An 18,914-nucleotide genomic window follows, 5' to 3' on the forward strand; every position below is an offset into this window, starting at 1 on the left:
TTGATGCAGGTGATAGATAAAGAACTGAATAATTTGAAAAGTCAGCCCAACTTCAGATTGGTATATACAAGTTATACGAAAGAAATAATTGCTGCAACACAGCTCTCAGCATGCTTAATATGAAATATAAAATATTAATTTTTTCCATTGTTGCCAGAATAATATTTTATAAAAATGTCAGAAGGTGCTTTTTTTAACATTTCATAAATATACTTACTCATCATGAAAGGGAATAGGTTGTAATAACTCAGCTATATGCACTCGCCAATCGTCGAACGTTGTTCTGAAATAATACAAACATTATAAATAAATAAATCACAACAGTACACAATGTAATATGTTGCACAAAGTGCTGAAAAGATCGTGCCACTCTAAATAACTTTTGACCGGATCCAACGGATCAAATCTATCAATCCTTTAAAAAAGTCGTATTTTTTAAATTTGATTTCTAAGAAACTCTTCAACCAATTTCACTGAAATTTGTATTTTTTTCCATCTAACATTACATTCTTTAAAATGGTGTAAAAGATTTTTACCTTACACTTCAAAATTTTTCCGATTATTATTAAATAAAATAATGAAAAATGAAAATTATTTTCCCAAAAGTTTTTTTTGCACGGAAATATCTTTGAATAAAGGAATTTAATAACTGCGTGTGAAAATTTTTCAATTCACTTAAAAATTTCTCGAGAAATGGTGAAAGACGTGAAAAATAAAACTAATATTAAAAGTTCAAAGCTTTGAACCGTTCTCCTGACCAAACTAATAGGACCATGTTTCCCAGAATGCGGCTACCCCCCATATTTCTTGGATCAAGAATCCAAATCCGTCTAAAAAAAGGTACATTTATTCAGAACAAGTAAGGTTTTGAGCTTGATTTCGCAACTTAAGACATCGTCTTCTCTAATTAATTAGCATATTGGAAGTCAACTCCTCGAGCCATTAAGATTGAGTCCTAGAACGTGAAAATCCGGCAATTAGATCAAAAGTTATTGAAGGCGGTTCTTTTTCATGATTGCGTACTGTACTAAGTTCAATACATTACTTTTAAGTAATGTAATGTATACATCAAAAGCAATGATCGTAACTTGAACCGGTAGAATAACAAGTTGCAATTGCAATCTGAAAAATCATTATCCAGCCAATCTTACTCAAAATTTGTCTGTATGCAAAAATTAATAAACTACATATTAATGTTGTGACTGGTTGAGAGAAATTAATTATATACCATAATAAGTAGTTAATTATGCCCCATAATAATTATATACCATAAATGGTGACAGGTGAATAATTTTATGAAATACCTACAAAAATTGTTCTTACCTAAGTAATCAGATATTATCTGACGTATTATATCTGAAGTCGATGGTTTTTAGATAAAATTGGATTTTGTAGTGTTTTATTAAGTTAAATTAAATATATTCTATTCAATTATACTCTTTAAAACGATTAAAGTGTTTACTTAAACAAAATAAGTGCAAAGTATATATTTAAATTGTGTTATCAATATTTACTTAATTAATAAATATTTATGCAAATACAGATAAGCCACCACCATAAATATATATTTTTAGAATACTTGTCAAAAAGTAAAATACACATGTTAGTAGAAAACGCTAATTAATATTAAAAAAAGCATTATTGATATCGGTCAAATTTCCAAGGAACTAATGAGCTTAAAAACGTCAAAACCAGTTTGATTGCCGAATGAAATTTTGAAGTACTTCCAACAGTCATCTTTCAACTCTTCTGTTTCTCCTGTCAATCAAGCAAATTTTGATGCTTTCAACCCAGCTTCCTAAGTGGTTATTCATTGTAATTCTTTAGAGTTTTTATTCCTTTTACTGTTAAATATTATTTCGCAACCCCTAATGTCTATCTTTTACATAGATTTTGAAACTTTTTATAAAAGTTAAAGATTACAAAGTACTATATATAATGAAATAGTTTAATATTGAAATTATATTTAAATTTTTACGTATTATTTTTTTTGAATTACTCTTTATATACATACCTGCCTTTTTTTTTATCTTGTTAGCGAAATTGAGGAATAAATTTTGGCAGGCAATTTATTTTTCGTTAAATAATTGAAGTCATGTTTTAAGAAAGGAATAATGCTAGCAAATGAAACGAATCATTTTGCCCATTTGCTAACCTTTTTGCTCATTTGCTAACATATTAGCCATTATCTTATGTCCATATTATGTTTTTTAACCTTTTATTCTGTAATATCCATAAATCATCTTTTCTTAGCATTATTCTTTTGCTATTATAATATTTATCTTTTCAGATATTATTCAAAATTAAAGGATCAAAACTAAAAGCCATTTTCTTATCATTGTTGAGACATTTTCATTATCATTGCTTATCTTTCATTTATTGAGTAATCTTATGATAGTAGTCAGCAGAGGACAGAGCCCACTAGTCCCATTAATTGCTTCTATCTTCTAATTTACTTCTTTTTTCCTTCGAAAACCTCAAATATTTTTTATTAAACAAAAGGTTATTTTTAAATGAAACGATTTTCTTATGACGCACTTAAAGACACTAAATTCAATCAATTAAGTCGAACAAGCGTGAAAAAATGATCTCATTCTAAAGATATATTCCTTAAGAAGCCATAAGACCTCTTAAATGTTTCAGATACATTAGTGCCAAGGCTGAATTTATAAGAACCAGAACTGATGAAATTAAAACTTAACAACAGGAAATTGCTTTGGACAGTGAAAAATGATATAAATGTATTATTCTGTTTAGTCTATTTTTAGTCCATTTTTTTCTGCCTCTATAAAAACATATCATTCAAAAAGTTTTAAATAAGTTTTAATAATTATAATCAGGTAACAATAGTTATGGATTTCTAATGTCTATATGTTTAACATTGTAATGTGCCATATAGTCAAAGCATAGAGCCACACGGCCTTCTTGAATTTATGAGCTGAAGCATTTATCGATGCCACGCGGAGCCCAATGTGTTAAAATAAAAATAAAAAGTAAAAGTTCTAAGATTTGTGTACATATTTTTTCTAACTTATTACAAAATTCGGTCAGAGATAGCTCTGTGTGCTATATGGAACTGCAAACGTATACAAATGTTTACAGCAGCATGCTTGAATGCTTACATCCATATGCTCTGATGGCGGGCTAAGCTTTGCAAATAAACAAAAATTCTCAATTGATGGCGTTCTAAGCTTTAAAAATAAACAAAAATTGCCCACTGATGGAGCTCCAAGCTTTAAAAATAAACAAAAATGAGTAAAAATTACCAAAGCATTTTGTTGTAAGCTTTTATTGGAAAACAAGATCCATGTTGGGTGTTCTGAACGGTGATTTTTACAGCCATTTATGTTTACAGCGCCACTTTTTTGTCGACTTTTGTAAGTAATTTTGAAAATGATTTCTATAAATTTCGCATTAATATAGCATTCATTTCCACCTCTAATCTCCGATTTTTTTTCTCACGAAAACGTAAATTAGAAAACTTTAAAAAAAATAAAAATCATTTTTTTTTTATTTAACAAAGCTGAATAAAATCTTTTTATGCTTTAAATTGAAATACTTCGGTATGCACACATGCTATTTTGATATCTTGAAATCGCATAACCCTTTGCTGGCCCATCATGAACAAGTCGAAACTTCTTTTAAATACAAATTAGCATTTTGTCTTGCATATTTAGAATTAATTCTTAGAATAAATTTTTTAACAAAATTAAAAATTTACATCAAAAACTTTTCAACATTTCCACAATTATTTATTCCAGGAATTTGTAGTGCTTTATAAGTTGGCCATGTGATATATTTTTCCCTGAACACTTTTTAAGCTCTTCTTACTTCACGATTTCAATTTTTAGGTTTATTTTTTTTCCTGGTATATACCTTTCAATTAGAGGTAAGGAATTATTTTATAAGCAAACAATACCGTTGAAACTTTAATAAATTACAACTGTTCCTTTTAATAAATTACAACTTTAATAAATTTTATGTCGATGTCATTCTAAGGAGTGTGGAACTTCATATGGGAAAAATGAACTGTACCATATGATTTATCTGACCAATGATAATGCAGATCAGTCATCATTTTCATCAGATTTAATGTATATGTTAGGGGGACTGGAAAGTAATGCCGTTTCGGCGCATTAAATATTCGTTAGTCTTAACCAATTCCTTTTTTTCGATTTATCTTCGATCCGGCATTGAAAGGTTGTTGCTAACGAGGGTGAATATATTATTGATTAAAAATAAAATCTCGATAACAAATATCAAATTCATCGAAACGACATTACTTTCATATCCCCCAACTAGAAATACAGCATTTTCATACATCATATTTTATGTCTTCTAAGAAATAAAATCACTCCTTTATTCAGATAATTCAATATTTTTTTTTATATTAAACACGACCTTATATGTTTCAGTCGAACACAAATGACATGGAAATATATGAATAAAGAGTGATTTTTTATCACACTTAATGCAGATAACTTCATACCTATAAACTGAATTCCAAGCGATCCAACTATTTCAGACGATCAACTCTACCATGATAAACAGGATCGCATATAGAGTTGGGGAAAACGAATCATAAGATAGATTCGAATCAATAAAATTAGTTCACTTTGGGGATTCGAATCAGTTATTTTTATCGGAATTTATTTAAATTACTATGAATTATTGTTTCTTAAATTTCAGCTGATTTTGTTTCACATTGATACTAAGTAATGCATAGTTAAAAATTTCTTATTAAATAGAGATTATTGCGCAACCATTATTGAGAAATCAAGATATTCTATTCAAGGAATTCGATGATAAATCCGCATTAAAAAAATAAATGAGAAAAAATAGTAATGCATCTCCTTAATTGCTTTTTAATTGCCACAATAAAAAGTATTTACAGCATTTAGCACAATTCATAAATATAAAATTATACAAAAATTATGATAAATATATTTAATGATTTATTTATTATTATTATTTATAATTATTTAAAGAATTCTGAAGTTTTAATGCATTTGTTTCTCTATCGACATTTGGTAAAGGGAAAAAAAAGAGTACTAGGCAAGTGTACTGTAATTAGAATCTAGGCTGAATAGTGTTTTGAATCATTTGATTTGAATCACAGGATTCGTGATCGATTTGTTAAGTTACGTTATTCGAATCAGTGATGCGAATTACTCTATATAAAGCATCACTTAATTCTAATCACTCGATTCAAATCATTAATCAGATTCACATGATTTGAATCTCTAATTCAAATCCTGTTGTACGAATCACTGGATTTGAATAATGATCTGAATCACTTGATTCGAATTTCTGATCCGATTCTCTAGATTCGAATCACTGATTCGAGTCCTTTGATTCAAATCACTTATTTTGTATTGCAATTTAAATCACTATTCAAATTAGTATTTGAATCTCCTGATTCTCTTGATTCCTAACTAATTCAAATCACCTTAATTCGAATCATTGATCTGAATCACTTAATTTGAAAAGAATGAAGACTTGCTGGACGCGTGACTCGGCCTCTTCGCTCACCGGACCTCAACCCTCTAGATGTTTAAATCTGAGACACATGAAATATTAAGTGTACGAGACGCTTGTGAAATTGACTGAATATCTTATAGCGAGAATCGTTGTTGCTGCAGACTAAACTAACACACCAGAAATCTTTGAGAGAGTGTGCTAGTCATTCCTTTACTGTTGAAAACAGTGAATATGCATGGCCATATCAATATAAAACAGTGTATATCAATATAAAATTGATTATCAGATTGTGCAATAAATTAGATTATACACTTATTTGTATTGTTCATTCGTACGGCTCTTGAAAGTACGAGTAAGTTCATGGATACATCTAATTTCAGGTTTGCTGCTTCTTGAAGTAGAATGCCACCCTCTGCTTCATGGCAAACATTGCTGGTCATTATGGGTACAACCTCATGCATGTATTTTGTAAAAAAAACAGACTTACCCCCCATAATATTGGGCTTATACATATTAAAATGATGTTATAATCCAAGAAAAACATTTTAATTGAATTATTACTTTGAAGTAATTCTGTTTTACAATGACACCACACTTTAAAATCCATTTCTACCGAAACATATTACGGAGCAAAAAAGTCTGATAAATCGTAATTTTTACAATAATAATTACCGTAAAATCAATGAGCCACTTTTTTCAAATAATTACTGTAAAAAAACTACGGTATAGTATTTTACGGTGAAAATTGATTTTACAGAGTGCCGGTACTTTATATCGTAATTTAATCCGGAATTTTATACAGTGCACTTAAAAACTGTTTAAAATAATGACAAATTATATGAATAATTGTTTTTTCGATATAAATCATATAAGTCAAAATTGTTTTTTGTATAATAAACAAAGGTTAATCAAGGCTTTTTATAACAGGTTCTGTTTTTGCGAAATTGTTAAAAATGTATTGAAATTTTTAGGAAAGTAGGGTTGTGTTTTTGTGATTATGTGAAAAATCTTCTTAAAAGAAAATCTTATAAACGGTATATTTTCAAAAGAAAAAAATTTATAAAGAGCCTTTTTTTATGTTAAAATAATTTTTAAAAGATTTATTTTAACAATAAAATAATTTGTGAAAGATTAGTTTCGAGGATTCGAACCCAATTTTGATTTAATCTTTGGTCAATCAACAAAATTATGATTTTATTTATTTAATTTTACGCTATTGATACCCTACTTAGTTTCAAAGTGTGATCAAACATTTTTATTGAAACATCAGGTATGAAAGCATATAGATAGCTAATAAAAACTTTTATCAAAGGGTTTAGGTATTGACTGGCTTAGGTATTTACTCTCATCAAAGGTTTTAGGTATTGTATTCCTAAAATTCGGATACAGTGATGCCAAAACATGGATCAGAAATTCGCTTAAAAAAATTTGAAGCAAAGTTGAAAAACAGAATTTTATGATGAGTGGTTTCAACTCTATATTTAAAAAAAAATTCCAAATAAATATTTTTCAAAACTTCCTTTTATTTGGGCACCTTTAAGCAGATTGATTTAAATTTAGAAACATATAAATGCATGAATTAGAAAATATAATACTTACAGTAAAGAAAAAATGTAAGTAAAACAATCTAATTTTGTCTCCCAGTTAATGTATTCTAAATCACTTTTAGTCTGGTTAGCTTCTTCCAAGAATTCACTGAAATATTTAAGGAAAAAAATCATTACATATTTATTAAAATAAAAACACATTTTCATTTAATCGAATAAAAATATCAAAAAGTTTCAAATTCTTAAATTATATATTTTTAAGAACGGCAAACTCTAATTGTGATTTTAAAAAAAATTAATGAAATCTATACTTCTATTTAAATTTTTAAAAAAAAGAACACAGAGAATTTATTTAACGTCCATTACAGCAATAATATTGAGACATAAATAAAAGTATAGAAACAAAATGAAAACTACAGTCCTGTCATTACGAGGTTGTTAATATCTCTTATTGAGAACCATAATGACATAAAGATATATATGTGTTAAAGATTTAGCCATAATGAGTTAAAGATATATATATGTGTCAAAGAGTGTTAGCCATAATAAGATAAAGATATATATGCGTTAAAGTTTTAGCTATAATAAGTTAAAGATATAAAAGTGTTTAAGTGTTAGTCACAATGAGTTAAAGATATAAAAGCGTTAGTCATAATGAGTTAAAGCCGTAATGCAAAAATACAAAATAGAGCTATTTATTATGATTTATAATCATTTATCAGAAATGATTTGAAATTGAATTAATAACTTACAAAATAAATGCACAGTTGATTAGGTGAACAATTGAACTGACTTTTCAGAAAATGGGAATAAATCAACTTTAACGTTTATACGTTGAGAATAGGAAATAAAGATTACACTTTGTCTATATTTTTTAAATCCCCATTTCCAATAGATGAAATGCCAAACAGTCATTTGAACTGTTCGCGTCGTAGCGTTCTTACAATTAGCATTTTTATTTGTCTTCAAGATAAGATAGGCTCTCTATAGTTTTTTTTTTCTTGTTCATTCCCAAATTTACTTGAAACCTTCTTCTCTGAAAACACTTTAAAAATGTCAATACTTTCCTCAACCGATATTTGAGTAATTTAATGACTTAGCAAAATAACTGTTGAATGATTAAATAAGACTAAAATAAAATAATATTTCTGTGAAAACGCAATTTTTTTTCAAAAATGTCACTCAGAACTTTTTGTTTCATAGTTTATTCATCATTCGCTTAGTCTTAATATAATTTTTAAGGGGGAAGTGTTTTGCATTGTATTTAATTCTGTATACAGTAAAAAATACCATATCAAATTACGGTATAAAGCATCGGCACTTCAGGTGCATCATCGGTAAAATCCATACTTACCATGAAATATCATACCGAAATTTTTACAGTTATATTTAATTAGAGAGATTCACTGGTTTTATGGTAAATATTACTGTAAAAATTATGGTACAGATTTTTTTTGTTCCTTAACATGTTTCGGTAAAAATGGATTTTAAAGTAAGGATTTAAAAGTACCGGCACACAGAGTGCTGCTAATTTTCACCGTAATTTGAACCTCTATTTTTTACAGTGTACGCAAAACAATTTGTGGGTTTTTTTTTAATTAAAAAAACTTATTATACGAAAATTAATTTCATAAAGAAAAGGCGACATTTAGGCAATTGAATTGCTAAACCTTTGTCCTCCTTTTTTCCATTCAAAATCATTAAATTAGCAACTATGTTCCTGCCGTTTTTTAAATTTTTAAATCTTCTGTGCCATTAAGTGCTGCTGCCACTATGCGTGACAATATTTTGAGTTAACTTGTTATAGTTTTCAGAACATTAAAATGGAATGTCAAGTTGAGAAAAATGAGAATTTTTGACCATTTCTTCCTTTTGCTTTTAGTCAGAATTCTTAAGGCCGTAAAGGCTACTAGTGACATTTTTGACGCAAATAGAGTGGTGCTATAGCTCGAAAAACCACTCGAGCTTGGTATGCTAAGTATAAAAATTAAAATTTTTGCCTCAAAGAGGCATCTTGTTCTAATAATTCAGTTCAGATCGATGAAGAACGATTAAGCCATGTTTTGCTAGAAAGTTCACGTCAAACAAGAAGCTAACAGACAAAAAAAATAGAATACTCCAATACTTTAAATATATTTTTTTTAAAAAGCAGGAACTTAGTTGCCAGTCCAATATTTAGATTGTACATCCACGTTTTATTTAAAAATATAATACTTCAACAAAACTTACGCTCTTTTGTTTGAAAAAATAGTTTGAATTGCTGCTACGCAAATGGCTACAATATTAAAGACCACTCGAGGATGAGGACAAATACTAGCAGGACCATGGATGCTGAAGAAAAAAATATTATAAATCAATTAACGATTAAAATTTACTTTATATACGCTAAAAATATAGAGAAAACACGGGGAAAATATAAAGATTAAGGAAAAGAGAAGAACAAAATTATTAAAATAAAATATTTTTAAAAATATTTTAAAAAATTTATTAAAAATATATTGAAAAGTCAGAAAACAAAGTAAAGAAAAGATATAATCTCTTCATCAACTCACACAGTTATATCCGTAAAATAAAGTGCTTTCTAATATTGTATTAATTTAACCAACAATACAATAGTGTGAGGAGCACTCAAAAAAGCTTCCGAACTCAATTTAAGGGGTCACACCCTTTTCCAAGGTAATTACAGTATCAAGTTGCAGACAAAAAGTACCAGTTTCTGTACCAGCCTGCGCCAAAGAACAACTTCCAATTCTCTCACTCGTCGAGAGATGGCAGCACTACACCACTTCTCGTTCTTACAGGTCACTTTAATTTGATCAAGCGATTGACAAATCGCTTGAGTCACTAATAATGTCAAGGACCAAACTGAAGCGAGCATACTATTAATTTACGTTTAGTGCCTTTGCAATTTACAAGAAATAATTTACAGGCAAACCTGTATTTAGACATTTATTAGATCATGATAGTTTTAGGAGCATAAACTTACAGGCAGTTACAGGCAGTGACTGAAATACTTTCACAGATAACTGACAGCAATCTAGCGGAAAAACTTTTCAAAGTGTAGCCTAATAATTATTTTTGAAATATTTTTATCGATATTGATATTTTAGAAATATTGTTACAAAATATCAGGAAAACCAAGAAAATTATTATAAATAATTTTTAAAATGCATTTCTTTTTTATTTAGTAAATATTTTTAATAATTATTCAACTGATGTTATATGAAACTATCAATGACGTAGAAAGTTATACTTACCCATCAATGAATTCTTTAATTATACGATCTCCACGGTTTTGGCAGTTAACTGCTAGAATATATTCTTGAACAAATAGCCGGGTCTTTAAATGTTTACCAAAATCCTGAAAATAATAACACAAAGAGAAATTTATAGAATATTATTAAAAACAAAAAAAAAACGAATATTAAAATAAACAAATATGCGAGTTGTAGATAAAACGTAATTTTTTTATCCCAAAATACTTTTTTAAACCTTACACTGTGCAAGTTTTGAATACTGTGCTCAAACCGTTTTTATTTTAAATGTATTTTACACAAGCTAATTTCAAATATTTATTTAAACCTGTAAAAAAATCAATGATTTCAGAATTCTCTAGCTCTTTTGTTTCAAAATTTTTCTTCCAAAATTTTAATTTTCTGATAGCATTTTTTTTTAATTGTAAGTTTGAAAAATCAAAAAAATTTTTCTGAAAAGCATGAATGTCTAAAATTAAGTACCATAACAAATTTGACGACTGCATAGACCATAACGAAATTCCTCATCTCTTTTTGGCGGGAAAGCATAAATGTTATCAATTCAATTTTTTTTTTCGTTGTATAAAGTGGTTTGATAAAGTAATAGCTATTAAGATAAATTAAAACTAAAAATTCCACGTACAAGAAAAGAAGAAAATATGATACTTGTAACGTTAAAACTTTAGTTTCGAAATTAAGTATTATGTAAATATTCAATGTAAAACCAATATTTTTTAACACAAATAGAAGAATATCATACTGTAAAATGGTGCTTTAAACTCAGATTTTTTTAATATTGCGATAAGATTCAAAAGAACTATTATTACTCACCATGTTATGTTTCAGAATTTTTTCTACAATGGGCGTAAATATATCAAGGATAACAACAGATCTAGGGTTTTCCCGGCAATGCTGAAACAAGCAAATGAAAATTGATTAATTACCACTAAATGATCTATATAGTCTTATAAAATGCATCTGTAGGAAGCACAAACCCCATTATAATATATTGGCCTTTGCTATTTATTATAACGATAGGAACTTTAATTCCGTGGCTGGGTGGCGCAGTTGGTTTGTCGTCGGCCTTCTGAGCCCAAGTCTGCGGGTTCGATCCACTGCCCAGACACCGGATTTTCGGGATGCAGAAAATCTCTAGCGGCCATGTCGTATGATTATGCGGAGTGTAAAAGATCCCTGGAGTGCCTAATTGGCGTCAGAAACTAGACATCCAAATTAACATGACCGACCAACGGTATCTCACCCATTGTGGTGGTCCTGAAAGAGTGGATACCACCTCTGGAGAACGCACTAGGTCTGCTCATCGGCAAGACCGATTGTGCAGCTCATTGGAAATAAAAAAATTAAAAAAACTTTAATTCCCGTTTAAGTCTTGTGCTACTATTATGATCTGTGCTTAGCCAGTGTGAGATAACCTATGCCAAATATGATTTCCGACTGTATTCATTCAATTTTGTGCATAGATTTTGTGCATACCAAGCTTCTCATCTTTTCATTGCTCAAAATCACCACTAAATTTCTTTTTTCAACGTACCTGTAAGCTTGGAAAATAAAATATATTGCGTATTCTATGTTTTAAACGCAATTTAAAAACTTTAGATATAAAATACCCTGCATGTTTTTTAGCTCAAAAAACACATAAATTGCGATCCAATTTTATTTAGTTCTGACATTTTGTAGTTCATAACTAAAAAAAAAAAAATTTATATTTCTGTATTTATCCTTCTATTACTATTGCACTTATGTAGGTATGTGTTAAATAACTATTACCGCAACATCTATTACTTATTATCACAATACCAGTAGTATCTAGTACCGCGAATATTTAAGCAACAATGGGGACAATAATAAATTGGAGATATTTTTTTTACAGCCCATCTAACTGATAAGTACGGAACTAACAGAATATATCAACAGCATATAAGTTTAAAATAGAAAATTTATTAAAAAGTGTTATTAAATTATTTTTATAAGCTACCTTTCTATAATACAAAATTGTAGAGTTTATAGTTGAGAAATATTTTGAGATTTACGAAATTGTTGAATTCAGTTTAAAAATATGTTATTTTAAACAAAATGAAAGAGTTTATTAATGAAAAACATATCACATTTTATAGAACTAAAACACTTAGAGTTGGTAAAAAAACATGTCAAATTTTACAAAATTATATGAATTTATATCTGAAAAACAAGTACTTTAACTTATAAGGAAAGTAGCCGGTTTGTATGTAACGCAATAATCGGGTTAATTTTTTCAGATCTAAACATTTTCCAGATTAATATAATTAAGTTGCTTTGTTTTTTTAAGTTTGCAAAAAATACTATTTCCTACTTGCTTTAATCATATAGATATTTGTCATTTAATCAGATTCTTTTCGCTACATCTAGAAAATTCTCAAGATCTAATTTTATTTCAAAAAGATAAAATTTCATTTATTAAATAATTATGTAGCAAGCATGATTTGGAACATAGTATATTCAGACTAATTCTGCCACCAATACATTAAACTAAATATTTCGAAGTTGGCAAGAATGAAATGAAACATTTTTATCAAATTTTTTATTTTAATTAGAATGTCCTTAATTAAAGAAAAATTGACAGAATAGATGTAGAGGTTTGATAGTTTCTTCAAAACTTTGATAGTTTCATTAAAAATTCTTCAAATAATAAAATGAAATGCAAGTATAAAATCTATATTTGAAAAGGTAATCTGATATTAATTACTTGGTAATAAAATTACAGAAAAATAAGCTCTAATAAAAGAAATAAATAATATTGAGTATTAATTTTAACAAAAAAAATATTTGATATTTGAAGCTAATACTAGGAATAGAAATGAATAATATTTATAGTGAATTCTAACAAATCAAATATACCATATTTATTGATAATTCTAACAAAAAAGGTATATCATATTCTATATTAAAGCCAGCAAAAGAGATTTATATTCCATGTTAATTCTAACAAAAGAAATATATGATATTCCGTGTTAATTCTAACAAAAGAACTATATAATATTCAATGCTAATTCTAGCAAAATAAATGTTAATACTAACAAAAGAAACAGGCAAAACTAAACAAAACAATAGACAAAAAATATATGATATTCTATGTTAATTCTAACAAAAGAAATATATGATATTCTATATTAATTCTAACAAAAGAAATACATAATATTCAAAGTTTATTCCAAGCAAAAAAATATATATAATGTTCAATGTCTAGTGTATCAATAAAAATACGAATATAATTATCCTATTCTTACCCAACAGAAAAAATCACAAATCTCTGATGTAGGTGTGGAATATTCAAAAATTGTAGCAACAGTAATTATCACTTCTTCTGCTATACTACGTGTCATCCACGAAGAACCCTGTCATAAAGTAATAAGAAATATAGTTGAAACAAAATATTGCATTATATAATATTTTAAGTAACAGAACAACATAATTAGACTACAACTAGAATAAAAAAGTAACTATATTTTTTTATTGGTTTTAATCTTTAAATTTTAATTGAATTAGGAACAATGTAATTCTATTTGAAAAATAATAAGTGAGCAAGAACATTTTTTTAATTTTTTAAAGCTGCTAATAACATAGATTAAAGATTAAACACTTTCAAAATATTAAGAAATAGTGATTAAATAGCTATTGCGACCATTCTTTTATAAAAGCAGACTCTAACTAGCATTGAAATTACAGTAGAGTCCCGATTATCCGATTTTCCGTTTTAACCGAGCTTTCAAATATATCAGGGATTTTTTTGTTGTAGTTTATTTTTAATTTTTAAATATAACCACCGAAAAATAAATCTGAATTTTATCTTCTAAACCAGTGGTTTCCAACTGGCGGCCCGGGGGCCGCATCCGGCCAGCGAAACCTTTTTTTGTTATCCGCAAACTAAAATATATTAGTTGTTATTTTTTTGCGGACAATTTTCGTACAAAATCTATGTGGGTTTAAAATACTTTTCTCGTAAATAAAAACCTAATTTCTCCGTTTCTGTGAAATTTATCATACCAACGGTGCGAAAAAAATTATTTCTCAGGTTTTGCATCCAAGAAAATATTTATTCAAATACAAAAATAATCGTGTATGTTGCTCTTTTTTATTTCATTTTTTTGTATTTTGTGAATATAATTTAGCATGTGTGTATCAGAAATTTTCTCGAAGAAATTCTCCGATTTAACTTTTTGAAACCACTCATTTTGGACGAAAATATTTACACACATTTGTAAATTTTAAATTTGAAATGTAAATATCTATTCTCTGGTGGTTGCAGCAGACAAACCTCAATTTTGTCATTGAACATTTTGAGTGCTACTATGTAAGTTTTAATACCAATCTTTTTAAAGTTTTATATCTTAACAATTAGATATCTGTTGCACATTAAATGTTTAATACAGGGGTGCACATTAAAGTTATTGTAGCCCAATTCTTTTAATATGCAATTAAATATTTTTAAAAATCTATTTCTTATTTTAATTTGTAATTCAATACTTTTGTTTTGTACAACTTGGTAAAAATCTGACAGTAATATTTAATGTTTCTTCAAACATAAAAGCATCCTACATAAAATTTTGCTAAAGTTGCGGCCCATCATTTGATTTGTGCTTTTAATTGTGGCCCCCGGCCTCATGTAAGTTGGAAACCCCTGTTCTAAACACTCAAGAAAACGAAATCCAACAACTTGATCCGATGAAATAATCGTTAATATCGTCAATAATGAAAATGAATCTAGCGAAGATGATGCAGACAGTGACGATGAAAATCAACATACAATAATCTCTCATACAGATGGACTTAAAGCTATCGAAAATGCTATTGAATATATAGAACAACAAAAAGAAGCAACACACCAGTCTTCCTGTTGTCCCTAAAAAATGGCGAAACATTGCTGCAGAAAAGCGCCAAAGTTATGTAAAACAAAAAACGATTAAGGACTTTTTTTAAGTAAAAACTCTTTAATTCTCGCAAAGTATACTTTTTAAGTTTTTTCAAGTAAGCTTTTAAATAATAATAGGAATTGTATGTGGTATACTCGTATAAATTTCATATTTCTTAAATGTATTACATTTATACCAACTCTTTTACTTTCTTTTTTTATACTCTTCGTTTTAACCGAGTTTTTCAGTTATCCGAGTTAGTCGTGGTCCACATTAACTCGGATAATCGGGACTCTACTGTATTTATTAAAGAAAGAGAGTACATCATTTTGAAAAATAAAATACCAAAAACGAAAAAGAATGTATAGCATTTAAAGCTAATATTCACCAGTGTGTAATTAACATTCATCAGCGTTATTAATTTTAATTTGCCTTTCGTAAATAAACTCCTCCTTGTATGATTCTGTGAGATTGCTTAGTTTGAAATTAGTACTTTTGTATTTTCGAAAATTTCATGATGAATAGTGTTCAATATTTTGGACAAACATAATTTGTGAAAATATGAATAGCAACCGTTTCCCACAATTAAACTTTAAGTAATGCTACAGTGCATCTTTTACAATATACGTTATATATATTTTATGGTTATTAAATTTTTATCTTTACTAAATATACTATTTGTCCAAAACTGCCTAAGAAAAATGGTAAACAGTCAAAAATGTTAGAAAAGTTCGATTATTGCTCATTACTGTAGAGAACAATGCTTAGTGAGACGAAACGACATTTGACGAAACGTAGTTTAGGAATGACGAAAGCTTTTTTATTTATTCTAAATGTGTGAAAATGTAGAAAAATAGTGGGAAAAAATAAGAATATTAACAATTTCAAATGAATTTGTAATTAGTTTAATAGGGAAAACTACAAACAAACAACAAACACTAAAAATACTATCACCTATAAATACATATATATATTATTTACACATACTAGACTTATAATTAAATATGAAAATTAGAAACTGTTAAAAATATTTATAAACATCTTAACATTTTTTAAGCAAAGCAATCAAATATTTTCTTCTAAAAAGGAACATCAAAACAATTTATTTTAAAGCATTTCAGACCAAGTTAAAATTCTTCAAAGAATGTAACTTAAAATATATTTTACCTTTGATAAAACGTCAGATATGATATTTAAAGCTGAACTAATTAAACATTCATCTTGTAAAGGGGTAGAAAGAGTCATGTCAACTAAAAACTATAAGTAAAAAATATAACAATTTATTGTTACGCTGAAGTTTTAAAATGCAATATCAACTAAAATCATGAAATTTACACGGTCCAGTCACATTAATGTGACCACCTATCCAAAGCTAGAATAACAGCCATTCGCAAAGCGGACAGCTGCGAGACTTGCACGAAGAGTGTAAATTAGGTTACTGAAATGTTGAGACCTGCCGACTCCAGTGCTGTTACGTAGCTAAGCTAGGTTACATGGATAAAGATTCATGACACAAACAACCCGATCGAGATGGTCACACATATTCTAGATTGGGTTTAAGTCCAGGGAGTTTGGTGGCCAGGGGAGCACAGAAATCCTGCTTGTAGCTGGCGCATTATCCTGTTGATAGTTTCCATCATCCTGAAGAAAAATAGTTTGCATGTAAGGGTGGGCAATGTCTACAAAGACAGATGCTTACTTGCGTTGGATCCATCGTGCCTTCTACAGCGATGGGTGCACCCAGAGAATGCCACAGAAATATTCACCAGATCATAATGTTCACTCCTACAGCTTAAACCCTTCTAGCAATTGTTAAAGGTTGTTTGATGCCAGACGTTTCACATCGTATACGCCATCGCAACGCCGATGGAGCATAAATCGTGATTCATGGGGGAAAAAAAGCCACTTGTTGCTATTTAATGGACATCCGAATGCAGTACTAGTGTGCAAACATGAACACCGATGAACGATCGCCAATGAACGGATGTCATCATAGGTACATTCACAAACGTTTGCTATAGAGGCCCATGCGCAGTAACGTTAGAACTGTCATTGAAGAGACACTGATGATAGTCACTTGGTTCATCTGTGTGGTCAGTTCCTCAATGGTTGCTCGTTTATTTGTCCGAACATTTCTTCGCAGCCGTCGCTCACCTCTGTCATTTATGGCTCGTGGTGCACCCCATTTGAGACGTCACTGATTTTGCCATGCACAATATACGGCAGCACGCGAACAGTTTACAATATTAGCTGCTTCGCAAATGCTTCCACTCTTGGCCAGAAAGCTAATGATCACACCCTTTAGGACGTCAGATAATTCTTTCCATTTCTGCTAAGCTCTTGCGATTGCAATGCTTTTCGATTAACTTGAACGCTTTTATATATGTTCCACTGCAATGTGCTGCCATCTGCCTTCTTTTATTGGTTATTTCACATTGGCATCGAAATTAGGTGGGGGTCACATTAATGGCACTGAACAGTGTATAATCTATATGCAGTAGGTTAAAATATAATATAATAATGTAAAACATAACTTTATATGTAAAACATAAGCTTCATAATAATCAATGTATTTCTTATTAAGAATAAAACAACATATTTCGAATCAATATAAATCAATATAATTCAAATTTAATAATAAGCAATATTTTAATTCTACTTTTCCAAATCTCATATTACAATACTAGTAAAATTCCAAATCAGATAACCATTACGGTACAAATGAAAAAAACCAAATAGCGAAAGTATTAAGGTACGCACAACAATGAAAAAAAGTCTTTAAGATGCACTAAAAAAGTACCAAAATAAGACACTTATTACAATACTTATTTGAAAAAAATCTAGATAAACATATAATAAATTTAAAAGAATAGGAAAATCATTTCTGTAAAAAGGAAAAATACGTTTTACAAAAATGGGCAGTACATATATAACGTATTTAAAATGTACAATTCAGTCTAATGTTAGAACAGAATGTAATATGCAGCGATTAACAAAAAATAATTAGATATAATATATAATAATGCATAATATTATAATATTTTCTAGATGATAAATCATTTCAATTTTCCCATTTTGAAAAATGAATCATTTAATTAAACATTCTAATGCAGTGGACTTGAATCTAGTCTGACCCGTACCTTTTTTTTTTCTTTATTGTTACTAGAAGCTCATGACCCTCTTTTGAAAGCTCATAACATATTTACGCTATATTTACTCAGATCATTTTTAACGAGTTTTATAAATAACACAACAAAATCATAAATAATATACCAATGGCTTCAGCGTTTTATTCTATCAAAAGGCTATACTCTTTGAAAATGGAATAGGTGTCTCAAAGTTTCCCCACTATCCATACTTTTTTCCCTTTTTGCTACCATATTTTGACAAATATTTCTTTTTTCCCTCGCTAGTATATTCCAACTTCTTAACAACACGTATTGTAAAAGAAAGATTTGCCGAAACCATGGAAACGAAGAGAGGAAAGTGTGGAGAGTGGAGAAAATATGTAACCTTGATAATTTATTTACAAAGAGTATAGTTATTTAAATGAAATGAAATTAATAAATATCTCAGTTACGTATAACTAAATTAATATTAGTAAAAGAATTAGTATAAGCGTACCAGAGTCCTGTTAGTATATTTTTCACAAATTTTTGGATACACGAAGTTGCGTTTGCTAAGACAAAGCGTAAGTCACCTTCAATTCCCCATATATTACTTTA

At 28.6% G+C, this 18,914-nt stretch overlaps 1 protein-coding gene across 1 annotated transcript in view; it reads right to left on the bottom strand.

The window, feature by feature from the left end:
* The window catches only part of LOC107444686 (C-Maf-inducing protein), a 69,387-nt gene that overhangs the window by 15,783 nt on the left and 34,690 nt on the right, over positions 1-18,914 (bottom strand). The window contains exons 5-11 of the mRNA XM_043038702.3: positions 16,357-16,446; positions 13,567-13,674; positions 11,114-11,194; positions 10,286-10,389; positions 9,258-9,359; positions 7,081-7,176; positions 218-283 (exon numbers count right to left, since the gene is read on the bottom strand). Coding sequence (XP_042894636.1) covers positions 218-283; positions 7,081-7,176; positions 9,258-9,359; positions 10,286-10,389; positions 11,114-11,194; positions 13,567-13,674; positions 16,357-16,446 — 647 coding nt within the window. The remainder of the gene's footprint in view (positions 1-217; positions 284-7,080; positions 7,177-9,257; positions 9,360-10,285; positions 10,390-11,113; positions 11,195-13,566; positions 13,675-16,356; positions 16,447-18,914) is intronic.

This window comes from Parasteatoda tepidariorum, chromosome 9 (assembly GCF_982258835.1).
Source record: "Parasteatoda tepidariorum strain Cologne lab strain chromosome 9, Ptep-v5.0, whole genome shotgun sequence".
NCBI lineage: Eukaryota > Metazoa > Arthropoda > Arachnida > Araneae > Theridiidae > Parasteatoda > Parasteatoda tepidariorum.